The sequence below is a fragment of the Manihot esculenta genome, chromosome 8, assembly GCF_001659605.2.
Source record: "Manihot esculenta cultivar AM560-2 chromosome 8, M.esculenta_v8, whole genome shotgun sequence".
NCBI classification, from domain to species: Eukaryota; Viridiplantae; Streptophyta; class Magnoliopsida; order Malpighiales; family Euphorbiaceae; genus Manihot; species Manihot esculenta.
In genome coordinates, this window is record NC_035168.2 from 5,590,212 (window position 1) to 5,609,951 (window position 19,740).

At 30.3% G+C, this 19,740-nt stretch overlaps 2 protein-coding genes across 4 annotated transcripts; one reads left to right on the top strand and one right to left on the bottom strand.

Annotated features, from left to right (window-relative positions):
• The first annotated feature begins 1,948 nt into the window (after window positions 1-1,948).
• Window positions 1,949-9,194, top strand: LOC110619979 (UDP-URONIC ACID TRANSPORTER 1). The gene is made up of 4 exons (XM_021763508.2): window positions 1,949-3,402; window positions 5,162-5,265; window positions 7,842-8,070; window positions 8,845-9,194. Exons 1-4 carry the CDS (start codon window positions 2,911-2,913, stop codon window positions 8,989-8,991), a joined length of 972 nt encoding a protein of 323 aa, XP_021619200.1. The 5' UTR covers window positions 1,949-2,910; the 3' UTR covers window positions 8,992-9,194.
• A 2,341-nt stretch (window positions 9,195-11,535) lies between these two features.
• LOC110621167 (calcium-transporting ATPase 4, plasma membrane-type) lies at window positions 11,536-18,116 on the bottom strand. 3 transcript variants are annotated; one of them, XM_043959310.1, is made up of 8 exons: window positions 16,772-17,728; window positions 15,804-15,858; window positions 15,472-15,706; window positions 13,743-15,361; window positions 13,495-13,653; window positions 13,215-13,386; window positions 12,820-13,118; window positions 11,536-12,008 (listed from the first exon to the last, which is right to left on the bottom strand). In XM_043959310.1, exons 3-8 carry the CDS (start codon window positions 15,515-15,517, stop codon window positions 11,706-11,708), a joined length of 2,598 nt encoding a protein of 865 aa, XP_043815245.1. In that variant the 5' UTR covers window positions 15,518-15,706; window positions 15,804-15,858; window positions 16,772-17,728; the 3' UTR covers window positions 11,536-11,705. The 3 variants fall into 3 exon arrangements, with proteins under 3 accessions (XP_043815245.1, XP_021620987.1, XP_021620989.1); XM_021765295.2 differs by lacking the exon at window positions 16,772-17,728 and adding an exon at window positions 17,754-18,116 and having other exon boundaries at window positions 13,743-15,706; XM_021765297.2 differs by lacking the exons at window positions 15,804-15,858; window positions 16,772-17,728 and adding an exon at window positions 17,754-17,889.
• Between the last annotated feature and the right edge of the window lie 1,624 nt (window positions 18,117-19,740).

The following is a 19,740-nucleotide window of genomic DNA, read 5'->3' on the forward strand; positions in this document are numbered from 1 at the left end:
ACTATAAAAACTATAAAAATATAAGAATTACTAAAATTGATTCAAAACTAAAAAAATTATAAAATATTTTTTTAATTAATTTACAATATTATTTAAATCCCATATCTATATAAAAAATTATATTTAAAATTTTAATGTAATTTATTATTTTTCTTATTTCTATTATATATATCATATTACATTATTTTCATGACATGTTCAAAATCTATAAAAAAATTTCTAATGTTAAAAGTTTAATTTTTTAATTAATAAGAAATAAAAAAAATGAAATCATTTAAAGTTTTGATTAATGTAAAAGATCTTTTAATTTAATTTATTGTTTGTTAAATTTAAATTTTTTTAGAACTTTTAAATAATTACTTTATTTATTTTATAAATTTTATAAAATTATTCTATTCATTTATATCGATATAAATTAATATAAATTATTTATAAATTAAATTATTTATTTAAAAATTTAAATGATTATTATGATATTTATTAAGATTTTATTATTTTTTATGGAGATTTAACGATGATAAACTTTAATTTTTTTATTATTTTTAATAATTTAAAAAGTTAAATAGATCATTTTATTTAGTTAAAATTTAAATAATTTTTAATAAAATTTTGAAGTGTTTAAAAAATAATTTATATATACTTATTAAAAATAAATAAAATATATTTTTCGATCAAAATATAATATATATTAAAAATTATTATCTTTAAAAAACTTTAATTTGAGGTAATAAAAAAAGCAAAAACTTAATAAATAAAGCATGAAAAAAAAATAAAGCATGAAAAAAATAAAAATAAATAGGTAGCCGAAGAAATTCTCTCAATCGACAAGCATCGCTTTTCTAAAAGAAAAACCAATAATGTATATCCAACTTAATAAACAAAAAAAGATATTTATAAAAAAAAATAAAAAAATATCAAACAAATATAAATAATTTTCACAAAAAATTTAAATTTTTTAATTGAATTACTCCCGATCAAATAAACTCTGTCATATTAATCTCCGTATTTAAAAAAATATTATATTTAATCATTGTAATTTGTCAGTTGTTTAATCATTATGGTTTATTAGCTATTTAATTATTTTAACTTTAAAAAATAACAAAATAGTCCTTAATATAATTAAGTTTTTTTAATTTCAATTAGTGATCAAAATTTTAGGCCATCTCTAACACTGCGCCAAATTCTATTTTGGCGTTGAAAATGGTCCTGAAATGCAGCGTCAAAATCCACAGAATTTTGACGCGGCGCTACAGTCACGCCAAATATAGCAGCTTCATTTTTTTTAATTTATAATATAATTTAAATTTTATATTTTTTTTATTTTTTTAATTTATAATATAATTTAAATTTTATATATATTTTCAATTAAATTTTTTTTTCATTCTCATAATTTATCATATTTTAAATTTATTTTATATTTTTATAATGATTGAAATTTAATTTAAATTAATATATTCACAATTATAAATAATATTATAAATATTTAGAGTGAATATATAAAATTATATGAATTTTTTGAGTGAAATATATAAATAAAATTAAAGTAAAATAAATAATATAATATTAAAGAAAAAGAAAAATATAAATAAAATATTTTTTTGGTGTTAAAAATGATGTATAATGTTGGAGATAATATTACACTATTTTAATGTAAAGCATCAAAATAATGTAAAAAATGGTGTATAGAGTTGAAGAAGGACTTTAGTTTCTATTTCACAATTTTTTTTATATATAATTTATGTGCAACAGATTATTTTTTTAATTAAATTATACAATAACCATGATTTCATGGTAAAGTTAATTTATTAATTTTTTAAATTATACAGAATAAATAATTGACCTTAAATTATAATTAATTTTATAAAAAAAAAATCATTAACAACTTAACAATTTAAATCTAGCTAGCCCTCAAATTTACATCAAAATATTTTACTATTTCTTGTTTTTCTTTTTCTAGAGATGTTGAAAGGTATTTTGTTAAATTTAAAGCAGACTTTAATTCACTAAAAAACTAGCTCAAGGAAGATCCTATCCCAAATTGGATTCAACATGTTCAATTCCAGCTGCCACGGTCTCTCTCACCTTGGCTGATCAAATAATGTTTTGTTTCTTTCAGTTACTGTCTTTGTTGTTGTATTTTCAGATCTTGGTATTTCATGGAAGAGGGTTTATGCCAAGGATTTGTTGCATATAAGGGCTTAGGTATGGACTCAAGGTGTTCTACTTAGTGAAGGATTCTTCCGGAGAGTTGACGATCATCCTCTTCTACAATTGGCTTCTCTAAGGCTAAAATAGAGTGAGACACTAACGAAAATTACTCCACCGCCTCCCGAAGCTACTCCCTGGTTTGGTTTAGAGTTTTCAAAATCTTGCAGTCTAGTTTTGTAAATCTGTGAGCTTCTTAGAATTTATGCAAGAACTCCAAAAAGGCTCTTGTGCAGCGAATTTCTCCATTCTAGAGGTAGCGGTTTGCTAGAGCTTTGGGTTAGATGGTGGCACTAGTAGGGTTTACGAATTAATGGAAGTGAGGCTCTTTGAGGTTTTAGCTGGAGTGATTAATTTTGCTGTCTATCTAACATTTTACTTGTATTTACTCTTTTGAGCCTTATTAATGCAATTGGGAAAAAAAATTTTGTCTTCATTTAAAAAAAAAAGGATATATTTTTTGAGAGAAAAAGAGAAAAGAAAGCTGAATATAACATGAGATTCCATGTAATAGATTTGGACTTAAAAATTTCAAAGGCAACTTGACACCAAATTGCAGTTAGTGACAAAACTTCAGCACCGCATAAAATTACATCTTTCTCTTTCTCTCCACCCACCCACGTACATTCCTCCAAATTTTTACAAACCTTTACAAACAGAAAAAACCGAAAAACATCCCAAAAATTTTCCATTGATGAAGCTCAGATGAGATCTTCATCACCTACTTCAATTCCATCTACAATGTCATCATCTTCTTCCTCAAAGAAACAAGCCCTTTTCATTTCTTCCCTTATTGTCCTTTGGTACTCCTCAAACATTGGTGTTTTGCTTCTCAACAAGTACTTACTCTCCAACTATGGCTTCAGGTTCCCAATCTTCCTCACCATGTGCCACATGTCTGCTTGTGCCATTCTCAGTTATCTATCCATTGTTTTCTTCAAGATGGTTCCTCTTCAGCCTGTCAAATCTAGGCATCAGTTATTCAAGATTGCAACTTTGAGTGTTGTCTTTTGTGGGTCTGTTGTCGGTGGCAATATTTCGCTCAGGTATTTGCCCGTTTCCTTTAATCAGGCCGTTGGTGCTACGACACCGTTTTTCACTGCCGTTTTTGCCTACTTGATGACCTTCAAGAGGGAGGCTTGGGTTACGTATGCTGCTCTTGTGCCTGTTGTTGCGGGCGTTGTCATTGCCAGTGGGGTGTGCTTCACTTCCTCCCTCCCTCTCATTTTATTTTTCTAGATTTTTATGTTGATTATTGTTATTATTTTTGAATTTGATCCGAACTTTCTGGGTTGCTATTTGAGTTTGAGATTCAAATTTCTTAAAAAATGCAATGCCCTTTGATGATTATAGTGCGGATCTGAGATCTAGTTTGCATTTGTCTCTGTTTGAATTGATGCTTGCTAATTGCCATTTGTAACCATCATATGCTATGATCTTAGATATCAGATGCTACAAGCAGGTCTAGTGCATGATATTGTTTGGTAGAATAACGATCATTAATAGAAAATAATCCTCACAGTTTCCTCCTTTTTGAAGCTATGAAATGGTGGGTCAAAATGGTAGACTGACTGAACAGTGTTAATAGTTTTGAACTATTTAACTGCTACAATGCTGATATGCAGTATCCTATTCTGAAGAAGCAAAAAAATATCATATTTTGTTGAATCTTGACAAAGCTCCTTCTTAGCATGTCCTTATCCGTAAATTTGGAGTACATCATTGCTGGTTTTGCTGTAAAATAATAGCAAACCTAAAGGAACTGATGCAGATTTTTGTAGCTTCGCCAGAAAAAGGGGTCCTACAGCTCATGAACCTTAAAAGGACTTGCAAAATAAGAGAAAATTGTTAAAGGTCCACCGGAGATGTCTTGGTGAGAATCCTCCGATACTCGAGTTAGATCTAGAAATTCACGGTGGTAGTACCCCTTAAGAAGGTTGCAGAGAAGGATTAAAAGGAGAAGATGAGAAGAGAAAGAGAGGCAGAGTTGTTGGACTCTAGGACTAAAGGAAAATTGCCCCTTTGGAGCTTAGATATTCACGAAATGTTGTTGGTCTTTCTTTAGAGTATATAATTGAGTTATAGCAGAATGATGAATTATATATATAATCCCAAGTTGGGTGTCTAACTGGATGATTTTGAATTAAATGTATTTTTTCCTTTGGTTTTCTTTTCTGATGACAATTAGCTGGTTACAGAGTAATGGTTGCATGTAACCTAAATTAGTTTAAAATTAGTGACCAAAGCATAAATACAAGTAAGAAATGCGTCAAGTTGCTAAATCTGTTACTGGAGCTGGGATGGACAGAAAAGGGCTCTTTCAATTTAATTGACATCACTGCAATGTGGAATGAACAGTTTGAGCGTGCCATGCTGCAACTTAGACCAAAGATGCCGTAAACCTTGTAAATTTTTATGTTTGTATAAGAATAATGTCACTATTAATCTCCCACTATGCATAGTGATTCCTCGAAAAACTTTGTCATGGTTGGTGACACTTTTGAGTAAATGATTGAATAGTTGTGGCTTTATTTTTCAGAGAAGCAATGGTTGATTCAATTTTTATAGCTGCACGTATCTTTAGTATGCCTGTATGGTGCTATACACAGGCTATAGAATTTGCAATCTTCCTACATTTGAGGGACATTATGCTTTTTTCACATTTTGTCTAATAGCTGTAACCTATAGTTTTCTTCCCTATTGAGTCATAATCTCTTGGTTTACTTTTAACTATACATTGTACAGTGGAGGAAGTTCTTTATATTAGCTCAAACACTGCCCTTTTTTTTGGTATTCTTTTATATTATATTAGCTGAGTTTTAGTATTTTAAGTTTTTGTCTGTTTTAATATTGCTACTTTTGTTGTATGGTCAAACTTTACTAGTCTCTAACATCATTTATGCTGTCTCCTAATCCCAGCAGAGGTTTAAGCTTAAAATTTTTCTGTTGGTGGCAGGGTGAGCCAGGTTTTCACTTGTATGGATTTATTATGTGCATAAGTGCAACTGCTGCAAGGGCCTTTAAGTCTGTTCTCCAAGGCATTCTGCTTTCTTCTGAGGGGTAAATGCATTTTATCCTTGAAGTTGATATTTGCTATGAATGCATTCCTGTCATGTATATATTATAAATATCCTTGTCATATTATTCATATTGAACCTCACGTCGGTTTGGAACAGGGTAATGTGCCTCTTATAAGAATTTTAGGCACTCCTTCCTCTTAGCTAACTTTTGCGTGAGTTAGATTTGATCCAAATTTAACATGCTATTAGATTTTCCCAACGATATTAGGCCTCCCGTAAATATGTCACGCTGCAGTGTAGTCTTGAGTGTGAGGGGTGTGTTGAATCCCATGTTGGTTTAGAATAGGATATTATTTCCTTATAATGGTTTTAGGCACTCCTTCTTTAAACTAATTTTTGGGTTGAGTTAGGCCGGACCCAAATTTAACAATTTATAAGTCTTTTTAGTATTTTGGGGAATTGAAGAAAGAACTACTCTTCCTAGTCTTCTCATTATATTATGTGTGCCAGTCTTTTTTCTTAATCTCTCGCTCTCCGCCCCTCCCCCCCTCCATTCTCCCATTTCACATGAGCATTATATAAACTCATTGACCAAGGCATATTTCTATTTGTCATTCATTTTTTCTTTTCCTGATTTTTTATGTGCCAAACTACATTATTCATTCTTAATATAGATAACATTGGTTCAAAGATTTCAGGCATTTGAAATGAAAATAGTATGGACACAATATATAGGGAAAGCTCAGTTTCAAATGGATATGCACATGAAGGGGCACAAAATAGTTAACACATAAGAAAAGAAGAATAACTGAAGACAATCCTACAATAACAAAATGCAGCAACCATTAAAATGGCGTCTTTCAAATTTTAAATTTCTAACTTAAATATATTTTTCTCATAAATTTCATTTTTTCTGGTAGAGGTGTGCACTTTCATTAATATGCTGACTTAGTTATCATAGGTTAAAGTGAGGGGTCAAAATAACTTTGTGATACGCATATTTTCAGATGTAGCATCTCCTAAAATAGTAGGATATATTATCATGAGGATGTTTCAGTCTGAAAGTATAGGATGTGAAACCCAAAATGAAAGTATACATGATGTGTTAAATACTCTACAAGCTGCAACTTACAGTAACTTAATTCAATCAGCTCTTGTGAGTTTTGTGAAAACATGCATTATAAAAGCCATTTTAAATATCAGGTATGATTGATTTTGTTGATAGGTCAAAGTGTTCATATGTGTAGTAGCAATTTAGTATAATTATACACAATTGGTATGGCTTGAGAATAGAATCAGGTAAATTAGGGCAGAAAACCTTTTCATGTCTCCATATCACAATGTGGTCATGTGTTTCCACTGGCTCTTCTACAGTTTGCCAGACTTTGAATCTCACTATTGGTATGTTCTACTTCGATTTAAAAATCCCAAAATGGAAAAAAGTCTAAATAAGCCCCTATATTTTTATGTGAGGACCAAATAACCCCAATTTCAACTTTTTGGCTAAGTAAACCATCCTACTTTACATTTAAGTTCAAATAAGCCCATTTTTAAAATTAATAATTTTTAAAAATAGAACATTAATTTTTATTATTTTAATTGAAAATAATTTAATTAAAAGAAAAACCTAGTACACTGGGAGGCTTTCTTCCATTTCCTAATGTTTCTTGAATAACCACCAGTTATTAATATTTATAAAATAATATAAAATATCATTTTATTGTTAAAAAAATAACATTTATTATGTGAGGACCTACTTGAACTTAAAAGGAAAGTAGAGGCTTTAATTGGCCAAAAAAATTAAAATGGAGTTTATTTGATCCTCACATAAAAAAAATATAGGGGTTGATTTGGACTTTCTTCCATTTAAAAACCATTTGTTCTTATCATAATCATTTGATGTTCCTGAGTGTAGCCTTGGTTTAGACCACACTTAGCTGGATTATATTATTTGCACCCCAATTCAAACAGATGTAATGTTGAGGTGTAGATGTGGCCCTATGGATTGTCATAGATGAATTGACTAGTTGGAGATTAAGGCTTAGTTTAATTAAGTTATCATAATTATGTGCTGCTCCTTACGTGTTAAGCCACATCAGATGCAGATGGATGAACTTTATAATACACAGTTTATCGTTTCGCATCTTCAGAATTAAAAAATATTGAAAGTAAATTCACGCGGGTTGGCTATAGTCTGGTGGCAACTTGGTTCCATGTATTTCTTCTTTTTCATTGTTATAGAAATATGGAAGAGGCATCCAGTGCTATGAATCATCTTGTTGTACAATTAAAGTTATGCTTTATATGGATGGAATTTTATGAATGAGTCTCTATATGACTCAAATTGCAGCCTACAGCTCGTCACAAACTTCTTATTATTTTCTTCTTTCCCTTTTTCTCTGTGATATGTCCTTTTAGACTTGAGGGGGATGGATTAAAAATGAAAAGAATTGGGTAAATGTTTTAGTTGTTTGTTCTGTCATGCTATTTAATATTAAAGTTTTAATTTCTTTTCATCTCTACAAGAATCAACTTAAGCAGATTCTTACAAAAATTCCAATATTCTGTCGCTTAAACGGGTTGATGCCTCATATCTTCAGTTCTTTTGCATTGCAGAGAAAAGCTGAACTCGATGAATTTGCTGCTCTATATGTCCCCAATTGCGGTTTTAGTATTGTTGCCTGCAGCAATTATAATGGAGCCCAATGTGTTAGAAGTCACTTTATCTCTTGGAAGGCAACATAAATATATGTGGTTGCTGCTGATTCTTAATTCTACAATGGCCTACTCAGCTAACTTGTCGAACTTCTTGGTTACTAAGCATACAAGTGCTCTAACGCTCCAGGTTTGGCATTGTTCGCCCTCTTCACTCTTCTTTTTTTCCCAATTTATTTGTGGATTGCAGGATGCATAGCTGAATTTGAAGAAAATGGAAATGCTTATTAGTTGATGTTTTGAATAATTATCATATAATGTCTCGTCTGTGTTGTTCATGAATAGAATTATTATGCAGCTGCTGTATTTATAATCCTGATCCTAAATTTGCTAGTATCGATCAATAATAAAGTTGACAAATTCAGTGGTTGTAATTAAAGAAGATGAAGAAAGGTTCTTATTTCCCTTGTTTAGAATTAAAAATTCTACAATAATTCAATTAAATTCATTTCTTTTCTATCAATTTTCTTATTTGGAATGGAAGAATTTATTTCTTTTTTAACTTACGAAATTTTCAATCTCAGAAAATGAAATCATGCATGTCTTTGTAAAAGTTCATTTGAATTCTTTTCTTGCGTAATAAATCATGTCAAATGGAGGATTTATGATTGCTTTGGGGTTATTTCTACCTTGAACACAAAACCAAATGGCCTGTGCCATGTTTGTCTTCCCCAAATGTTGTGCAAGTTTTGTCAGAGCTCATAAGTAGTTCCTCGTACACAACTACAATCCCATTGAAACCTGCAACTAACAAACAAAACTGTTTGGTTATAATTTTGGAGAGTTACTTTCTCCATCTGGGTTTGGGAAACAAGTTCTTGTCATCAACTGGAATTGCTGCATTGCTCAGTTTTCAATCCTCTTGAGCCTTAGCTTTGTATCTTTTGTGGAATGTTGTGATCAGGTGTTAGGCAATGCAAAAGGTGCTGTTGCTGTTGTTATCTCAATCTTCATCTTCAGGAATCCTGTAACGTTCGTGGGCATCGCCGGTTACTCGATGACTGTTGCTGGTGTAGTCGCTTATGGAGAAGCAAAGAGAAGATTTAGATGAATGGTTTTGCTAGATCTTTCATTTTTAGTTATTTATTTTAGTTACCACTGAGGTTAGTGAAGTTGTTATGTAAGTCAGAATCATCATACTTTCTTTCAGAGGTGAGAGACAGATGAAGGGAAACAGAGAGAATTGCATTGTTGTGTTGTATTTACCATATGTACAAGCTTATGCTCTTATTATATTCATTTCTATTCTGATTCTGTGATTTGCTTGAGAAGAATATTTAGAGTTTATCCATTTTATTCTCCCCAAGTGTCTGAAAAATTTACTATTTAGTTTTTAGATTTTATTATTTACTATTTAGTCTCAAGATTTTCTCACTAATAATGATTTTTTTTTTCATTTTGAAAATTATAGTATTTAGGTTATTTTTTCTGTTTATTTTGGGTTAGTTTTAAACTAAAATTACAATTTAATGCTTGAAATTATTGTCATTTTTATATTATTTAGATTTTTTTTATCACCTTATATTTATTTCATCATTTCTCTTTCTTTTTTTCTCTCTTTTGAGAGATGAAATGCGGAGATAAAATTAATGGATAAAATTTTAAATAATTACAAAATTAAATGATAAAAAAAAATAATTATAAATAGTTTGAATAATGATTTTTATATTTTATAATTTTTGTCTAATTTTTTTAATTATCTCAAAATTATTATTTATTTATTTGACTATAATAATATATAAATAGATTATTGTAATTTTATTTTATTATTAAAAAAATTTCAAAATATTTTTTAATATTTAATAAAATATAATTTATTTAAAATAAATATAATTAAAAAATTAATAAAATAAATTATATTTATAGTGAATAAAAATTACGAAAGGAGGGAGTAATTTATCTAAAAATGCTAATGGAAACATGGTGAAAGGATCTAAGCCTGTGATAGAAGAGACTTCTTTTATGCACAACTCTTCATAATTTTAATTGATGAAAGTTATGATCTTATCAAAAGAGATTAAATGTAATGTGGTGAGTTACATGTTGTTTTTAGTAATTTTAATAAAAAAAATTATGTTAATTAAAAACGTTACACTATATTGAGGATTGTGTAAAATTAATATAAATATAAATGTTTAATTTAATTATTATTAAATTTATTATAGCATAAATTTAAGCTCTTTATAATTTATCCATTGTACTAAATCTAAAAAATACATGTATTTTCAAATTTATAATGTTCCTAAAATTCTTAAAATTTGTACTCTATTAAAAATGATTTTAGAAATAAATTTATCCAAACTAATCTAAGTGATTAGTTAGTCCGTTGAAAAAATAGGATAAAAATAATAAAATTGAGTCGTGGTGAATACTGTTTTTAAAATTTTATTTTATAATTTTCAAAATTTTTCAAAAATTTAATTTTCAAAATTAATATAATAAAAATTTATCTTTAATTTATAATTCAGCAAAAAATATAAAAAAAATAATAAAATAAAAAAAATGGAAATATTTTTTTACAAAAATAGAAGCAATTTATAGTGAAAAAAATAATTTTTGTAAGCGTTTATAAAAATTTTGAGATAATATATTAAAATCATAACGATCAAATTTAATATTAGATTTAAATATCAAATATGTAACGGCTAAAAAATCTCATAAATAAATAAAATCTTTGCCGCTGATAAAATTTTCAATAACCATAAAATTTTTAACTATCATAAAATCTTCAAATATCATAAAATTTTTGATGATCACAAAATTTTCAACATAATTATATGATAATATGTCTCTAATACGAATGGACTAATTAGTAAATTTTTTTAAAAGTTTAAAAGACTAGCTAATAAATCTTTTAAAATTACAAGTACTAAATAATTAAATATTTAACGGTAAAATTAACGCAGTGACTAATTAATAGATTTTTCAAAACGTAAATGATGTTTTAATGTATTTTTTAAAATGTGAAGGATGTTTTTATGTATTTTTCTGAATCGAGAGATTAATTAATAAATTTTACCTCGTAAGAAGTAAATAGTAATTTTTCCATTCTTTCAAATAAGCTGCCAACTAAAAGGAGGGGAAAATGAAGCCATAAAATTTTCCCTATGCCACAAACCTTTTAATTTTATCACTTTTCTCCCCTATCATTAGAATGATTTCAGAATTAATAATTTAATTCAAATTTAATACCAAATATTAGTTAAAAATAATTTAGACAAATCTTAGCCAACAATTTTAATTTTATAAATAGACTGACATAATGTGGAGAAGGTACTTTCACCATGAAATCATTACAGAAGTTCATATATTGATTTTAGAATATGCAGATCATGGATGATTTGGCAATTCATAGCAAAAAAAAAAAAAACTTCTTAGTATATTTGTAAATAAAAGAAAAAAGTTAATATTCATAATTCATTAGAAAGATAGTATAAAATTAATTATTCAGTTTTTTCAATCATTTAGTGTCAATTCAAAGTCAATTGCTAAAATTGAAACCAATTCTATAAGGAGAGAATAAAATTTAAATCACTTAATAAAATTGAAAATTCGCGAAAAACTAGTAGATTTTTAAGGCATTTGGCTAAAAGGATGAGGAAAAAATAAATAATTTATATATATAAACATAAATACTGTCTTAGTGCACAAGAAGCAAGCAATATGAGCTTGGGCAAAAGTTCAAAAACACTTCTATTCATTTACTATTTCTGTAGTTTCAAAACTTTCAAACCTAGAATACCAACCTTGATGATTCCAGCTTTTTCAAGTGAGTTCCGGACCAGTAGATAGAGCATCATAGCCATCATGGTGCTCTGCAGCGCGTCTGTGGACAGGTATGCACTTGACGACAACTGCGACCGGCACACTAACTGCTCCGATTAAGACGCTGAGAAGCCATAGTTGCCAGCTTAGTGGCACAGTGCTTGCAAAAGTTCCCAAGAACTCCACTATGATTACTTGGAATGTCACTGTTGAAACAATAACAGCTACAAATATCTTGCTGCTGAATATGCCCTGGAATACATTTATCTTCTCTATGTCGCGGCTGTTTATTTCATTGAAGACCTGGAACAAGAACAAAATTAAACACCATGTTAAATAAACAAATCGAAAAATTATACCCCAGATGATTTTATCCCCTAGATGATTTGCATATTGCCTGCTGGTTTTCATCATAAAATGAATTTGTACACTTTGGACTAAATGCATGAATATAGTGCACTAGAAATTCATTTTAGCAAGACGCACATATCAGTCCAATCATTGTGAGAGCACAAAGTATGATTCTTGGATCTGAAAAAACATTCAAAGTTCCAAATAAATAGAAAAACACAATCTACTTTGTTTTGGATAATGAGCAATTCTTGGATCAAAGAGTCATGAATGAAGCAGGAATGCAAGAAGTGTTTTTAACATGTAATAAAAATTTTCTGCTCTTTAGCGACCAGCAAGGTTTGAGTTGGGAATGGAAACAAGATGACGATTCTGGCTATTTCAAAATGAATAGTAGAACATAAAGTGAAGCAAAGCTGAAAATAGAGCGTGAATTGGGACGCATAGCAGTTGCACATCAGACTCCGCTTCCTATTTACACCATGCATAAGTACATGCCTAATATTATTTTGTGAGTCATTTTGTAGCTGAATAACTAATCTAACATAAAAATAATACATAGAAATTTCATTGGGCTTCTAGCCCAATCGTCAAATGCTTGCTTTTTAGTACAGAAGCCAGAAGGTTAAGCACTCAGACTTTGTTCAAGACCCATCTTGGCCTCTCTCGTCAATAGTTTCTGAATTACCAAAGTAGAAAAATAATACTTGCAAAATAAAAGAAAACAATAAAAGAAAATATGGCAGGATCCAAATACACATACCTGGCAAAAAACAAAGGAGTTGAATATCAAAGTATTGACAGTTTTAGTGGCATCTGAGCCACTCAGTCCTAATAGGCGCTTCCCATCGAAATTGAGAATGGCAAGTACAACCAGTTGATAAATACTCTGGCCAAATATATTCCTCCACATGGCCCTTGTAATGAAGCTTTCACCCCTGCCTACAGGAGGCCTTTTCATCAATTCATCAACAGGAGGTTCTGTTGCTAGTGCCAATGCACCAAGGGTGTCCATTATCATGTTGACCCAAAGCAACTGCACAGCAGTTAAAGGAGCAGACCCTGAAAGAATGAGAAAGAAAACAGTGGCAAATATTAGCATAATAATTGGCATAGCCATAATAGTCTATACTAACAAAATAGTCTAAACCAGCACACCTGAGATGCATGCAGAGACAAAATTGATTACAAGAGCTACTACATTAACTGTTAGCTGGAACTGCACAAACTTTTGAATGTTTCTATAGACAGCTCGTCCCCTTTTAGCAACATTTACGATGGTTGTAAAATTGTCATCCATTATAATGACATCTGCATTCTCTCTTGCAACCTGGGCAAGGTCAAATGTTAAGTGACATTGTGAAATAAGAGAAAGAGGGTCTAACATTAAAATTGTCAGAATCAGCAGTGTAAATTAGAAGCAAGCAAATAATCAAACCTCCGTTCCTGATTTCCCCATTGCAAGTCCAATGTCTGCCTCATGCAAAGCTGGAGCATCGTTGGTCCCATCTCCAGTTACTGCTACAACTTCTCCAAACATATTCCTCAAATTAGTTACCAAGGTGTGTTTGTCCGCAGGTGAAGATCGAGCCATCACCTGTTCCCAAGATGAGCTATTTAGAAAATTATGCATCTAGAAACACACATAACTAAGTGATAAAATATTCCATGCAGTTGTTCAGAAACCTGGATATATGGTATGATGCCCCTCATCTCCTCAGCAGTCTTCCTACGAAAGTCTGGTGCTTCTATGGCCAAGCCATTCTCAGTAAGTATGCCACATTCTTTGGCTATAGCTTTAGCTGTATTTATATTATCGCCAGTTACCATACGAACAGTAATTCCAGCTTCTAAACAAATTCGAACTGCATCCTTGACTCCAGGTCGCAATGGATCCTTGATTCCAATGATGGCTACCAATGTGTAGCCAAAATCAGGGATGTCGCTTTGTTCAGAATTATCATCTAGATCTTTAAAAGCCAAGCACAGGGTTCTCAGAGCTTCAGAGGCAAAGCCATTTATAACATCTGAGATATTCCTGGTCTGTTCTTCAGACAGGTTAGCAGCTTTTCCACTATCATCAATAACCTTGTCACACATTGTTAATACAATTTCAGATGCGCCTTTGCAAGTTGCCCACAATCCCCCTTCAGGAAGAGCTACAAGCACAGACATCTTTTTCCTGACTGAATTGAAAGGCTTAACCTTGAGTATCTGAAACGCTTTGCGATGTGAATCCAAATCACCACCCAAAAGAAAGCCAAATTCTAATAGTGCTTTTTCAGTTGGTGTTCCCAAAATTTTCATCCGTCCATCTTCGAGCTTACTTATTTCACAGCCTGTATTTTGAAATATAACCTGCAGAAGGATGCTCAAGACACTTTTAGATATTTCCGATCCCAAAATGTCCTCACTGCTATTGTTGTTAATAGCTTTAGCTTTTCCACATATCCATATTTTATCAACTACCATGTGGTTAGTAGTTAAGGTCCCTGTTTTATCAGTGCAAATACAACTAGCAGAACCCATTGTCTCACATGCAGCAAGATGCCTGACTAATGCCTTGTCATACATCAATTTTTTCATTGCAAAGGCAAGACTCAAAGTCACTGCCAACGGTAATCCTTCAGGAACAGCAACAACAATTATAGTTACTGCTATAGCAAAGTAGTCCAGAAGTGTGAATGCATCATGTGAAGACCAATGTGTGAATTCCTTGAGAAGTGCTTTCTCCACCAAAAACCGCACAGTCAATACCAAAAATGTAAGCACAGCAAAAGCCACACCAATTTTTCCGATAATTGTAGCAACACCATTCAGCTTCACCTGTAGTGGGGTCTCATCTTCTCCACCCTCATTCAGAGTTTCCATCAATTTTCCCCATTCGGTTTTCATACCAACAGCTGTCACTAGCATCTTTCCTGAACCATCTTGCACTTTGGTTCCCGAGAGAAGAAAAGGTTTTTGGTTATCTATATTCACAGGTTCACTCTCCCCTGACAAGCTTGACTCATCAATCACTAAGCTATATCCTATTATGTAAATCCCATCAGCTGGAACTATGTCTCCAGTAGATAATTGAACAACATCTCCAATAACCAAGTCATAAATGGAGACTTCTTGCGTTCTCCCATCCCTTATTACTTGGATATAAATCTTTTTTTTCTCCTTGTCCAGGTCCCTGAATTGCAAGGCCTGCTTATAGTCGCTAATAGCAGTAACCATGACTACCAAGAATACACTGAGTATGATTCCTAAACCATCATACATGCCCTTTGGCCATCCTTCAGTAGCAATTCCTACACCTATAGAAACCACAGCACAAACCATAAGGATTATTAGCGTTAAGTCCTGCATCGCATCCCAAACAAACATCAAAAAACTTCTAGGAGGTTTTTCAGTATAACGGTTGCACCCATAAATCTTTTGCCTGTTAGGTATACTGCTCTGATGGATGCCATCTTTCAGTGAGACAGAAACTAGCAGTGCAATCCCTTCAACTCCACCATTGGCTCTTAAAGCCTTAATATCATGGTCATGAGCAATAGATGCAAGTTCATTTGGTTCAATTCCAAAGCCTGCTTCTCTGACCTCGTCTGAAAGCTTGTGTTCAGCTGGCAAACCACCTGCTGCATCAGCTGCTGTGGCAGCTACAGAATACAAAACCAAGGAAGGAAAAAAAACACATAAGAATAAACATCTTAGGACACAAAGATCTTCTAGAAAACAGAAATTTGTGGATCATACCATCAATGAACTGCAGAGCTGCTTTTTTGACGTATAAAGCAACTCGAATTTTTTCCTGATTGAGCGCGAAAGGAGGAGGGAGGAAAGTAGAGAAGGAAAGAAGTTAGATATGATAATAACACTCACTCATTGGGGTGAGGCTAGAAAATTTCACAAGTGCCATCACCGACTTCCCATACTTTGATTTCTTGTTAATGAATTGCAGTATCTCATATTTGTGTCTACATCTTCATGCATTATATTTTGATAAACATTGTAAATACAACCAATTGACTCAAAATCATGGTATAAATGGTTATCAAGTATCCAGCAGTCTGTTTATTTATTCCTTCATTTCTAAAGACAATATGCTCAAAGGAAAATCATTTAGTATCCTAATTTTCTAGCTAGTTGATTTGCGTATTAGATTTTATCTCTGTTAAAATGAAATGCTAATCATCTAGAGGATCCTACCAAAAGATGAACTTTAAAAATAACTAAATCACACGAGACTGGATTAGAACATTTTTCTTTAAGAATTCAGACCATTAATTCTGTCATTGATTGTATTTGGATTTTGGAACTAAAATTTGAAAATATAATTTGACAAAGACCGACTATTAGAATGCCACAATTGCATGGCATAAAGACTATGAAATTGTATAATCATAATTTTGTCCTGTCTCTCCTTAGTTGATCCATATTTATTTAAGCAAAGATTATCATCTCAATGTCGCCACATGGCCTTCTAATTGTCTCTCTCTCCCAAGTCCCACCTCCCCTTCCAATCTTCACAAAAAAAAAAAAAAAATATATATATATATATATATATATTCAACTTATTAATAATTAAGTTAAATCAAACTACAAACTAACATCTAAATTTCATGTAAGAAAATTTCAAAAAAGTACTAATATTTTTAAAATAATATTAAAGAAAATTCAAAATTCATCTCTTATCAAACCCAAGACACAAGTTGACAACCAACCTTTTTTTCCAAATTCTAACAATTCGCATTCACATCATTGATGCGGGCATAGAAATTTTCATGTTTGGAAACATAATATAAATTGATAGAACATTTCAACATAATGACTGCCAGAAAACAGTTAAAATACGCGGAATGTGCCCATTAAAAAACAATGGGGCCAGCAGGTTCGATGCCCTCAATGGCAAAAGATAATCAACTAAAGAAATTTGACGTGGGACAGACACCAAAAGATATGAGGATAAGAATCAAAATAATTCCATTAGAAGATCTAACACTTCAACAGCTCATCTTTATATCTTAGCCCCTACCACCAAGTTTGCCACACTTGGTCAAATATCTTATATTCCAATATAGCTTTAAGACAATCTATAATTAATTTCCTTTTGTATTTTGAGATATGACAACAGGATGAGAAATTTCAAGGAAGCTTCATGGGTTGCCATCATTTGACGCTAAATGTCAAAAGGCGGGAGTTTTTTATTGGTGTCACAGTTCATTTATAAAGCCCACAAAAACCGACGAAAAACTTTCCGAAGGGGAAAAGGAAGTCTGTGGATACGAGGGGTTAACCAACAAATGAAAACGCCTTATGGGTTCATATTTATTACTAATATTTCATAAAACAATCAAGTAATCTTAAAAGGAAGGATTAAAAAAATTGTTATTCTCAATCTAACAATTAATTTCATTCTTTATTGAATCATATACATTCTACCTCTTGAACTTAATAAAAAATAAATGTTCTCCTACAAATCCAGCATAGATGAATTAAAAAAAAAAAGCATGCAAAATGTGAGGAAGAAGCATGTGATATTTCTGTTTGGCAGCCTAAAAAAAAAAAGGAAGAAAATAAGCTAAACAGAACAGTACTAAGGACTGATTTTCTTCTTCTTTTCACGTTTAGCAACCAGAAGTAACAGCTAAAAACATTTCCAAAAATGCACATTTTTAAGCTAAGGAAAAAATCTCAAATAGAAACCTGGATGCTCCGTTTCTTCTTCTCTGCCTCAGATCGCTTGACGAGATCAGCAACCATACGGAACCTACGCCGTGGATTCTTGACGATGGAAACTGCCTTTCTCCATCTCCGCAAGGCTTCCTCGTTGGGATTCTTGTGCTCCACTTCAAAGTCCTTCAACAGGCTCTCCATTCTCCTTGTGACTATAAAGCCTACAAGCGAAACTTTTGCAAGTATGCAAGTGAAACTTTCGGAAAGGAGGCCAATAGTAATAACAGGCTGTTTGGTTTGAGGGAAAATGAGAGGAAAGAAAATTAAGCCAGTCGGTAACAGAACAGAAGGAAGGAAGGAAGGAGGGAAGGGATTCCGTACGTTTGCGGACTCGTACTTTTAAAAGGACGGACACCGCCGTGTCCAATACGAACAAAACGAATACATCAATATTTCATTATTTACTTTTTTAAAAATAATTTTCTAAATTTTAGAAAATTTATTAATACTATTTGCTTTTTAAATTATAATATTATAGTTATATTTGCTATATTTTTTACAAATAATAATGAAAATTAATCAATACATTAATAAAAAAAACTTTTTATAGAAATTATTTGAATACAAATAAAAATAGAATTGCAATAAAAAATAGAATTAATAAAACTAAAATAGAATTAAAATTAATTATTTTATTCAAATCAAAATAAGATTGATTAAAACTCTTTTTTCTGAAAACATTAATTGAATATAAATTGAAATAAAATTAGACTAACTATGATTTAGGAAACAATTAAATTAAATATAATGAAAAATAAAATGTGAAGTGGAAAAATCGTTATGAATTTTATAACTTTAGCTATTTCATATTTATAAATCGAAATAAATAACTTAGTTTTTATGGTATATACAAAATTTTTAATATTTTTTATTAATTTTAATCGTTAAATATTATAAAAAAATTTAAAAAATTAAAAAATTAATTAATAAATTTTCAATACCTAAAAAATAAAATAAAAAATTAATTAATAGACTTTTTAAAATATCAAAAATATTTTAATGTGTTTTAAAATTAAAATATTAATTAATAAATTTTTTATATTATAGAAACTAAATAAAATTATAATAAAATTATAAATTAGTATAATGAAAAAATTAGTTTAAAATAGGATGAAAATTTATTTTTTATATATATAAATTATATTATTATATTATAAGGATTTCTTTTTTTTTACCGTTCATAAGTTTACTCAGAAGAAAAAAAATGTAAATTATGACGTAATTAACATGATGGAAAAATAATAAAATTTAAAGTTTATACCTTGCAATTGCAAATGCAATAATTGGTGAAAATAATTAAAAATCTAAAATTAAAATCTTACTTCGCACAAAAAATTATTTTTATAATTTAATTTTTAATATTACAACTGCTCAAAATATAGTAATGAAAATATTCTGATCGACATTAAAATACAAATTGAAGAATATTTAATTGAAATAAAAATAGGAATTAGTTATTAAAGTTTCTTTTATAAATAAATTAAGATACAATTAGAACAAATATAATTATTTAATTTGATTGAAATGAGAGTTATTGTGATTGATTAGTCCAGAGAGAGTAAGGTAGTTGGCACTTACGATCAACTTTTCGACGCTCAAATCAGTAAATTAAAAAAAATAAATGTAATACTTTGAATTTAAAAATAATTATGTAAAACTTGTGCCATTAATTTTTATATTGTATAAAGATAGAGTTAGTTATCACACCTTTTAAAAAATTTAATTAATACCAATTAGGAGATCCCACAATTATAAATACAACGAGAGTAAGGTAATTGACATTTCCGATCAACTTTTCAACATTCAAGTGAATAAATTAAAGAAAAAGTTAAATGTAATACTTTGAATTCAAAAGTAATTGCGTAAAATTACGTTATTAACTTTTATATTATATAAAAATAGAGTTAGTTATCGCATTTTTTAAAAAATTTAATTAATATTGGTTAGGAAATTTCAC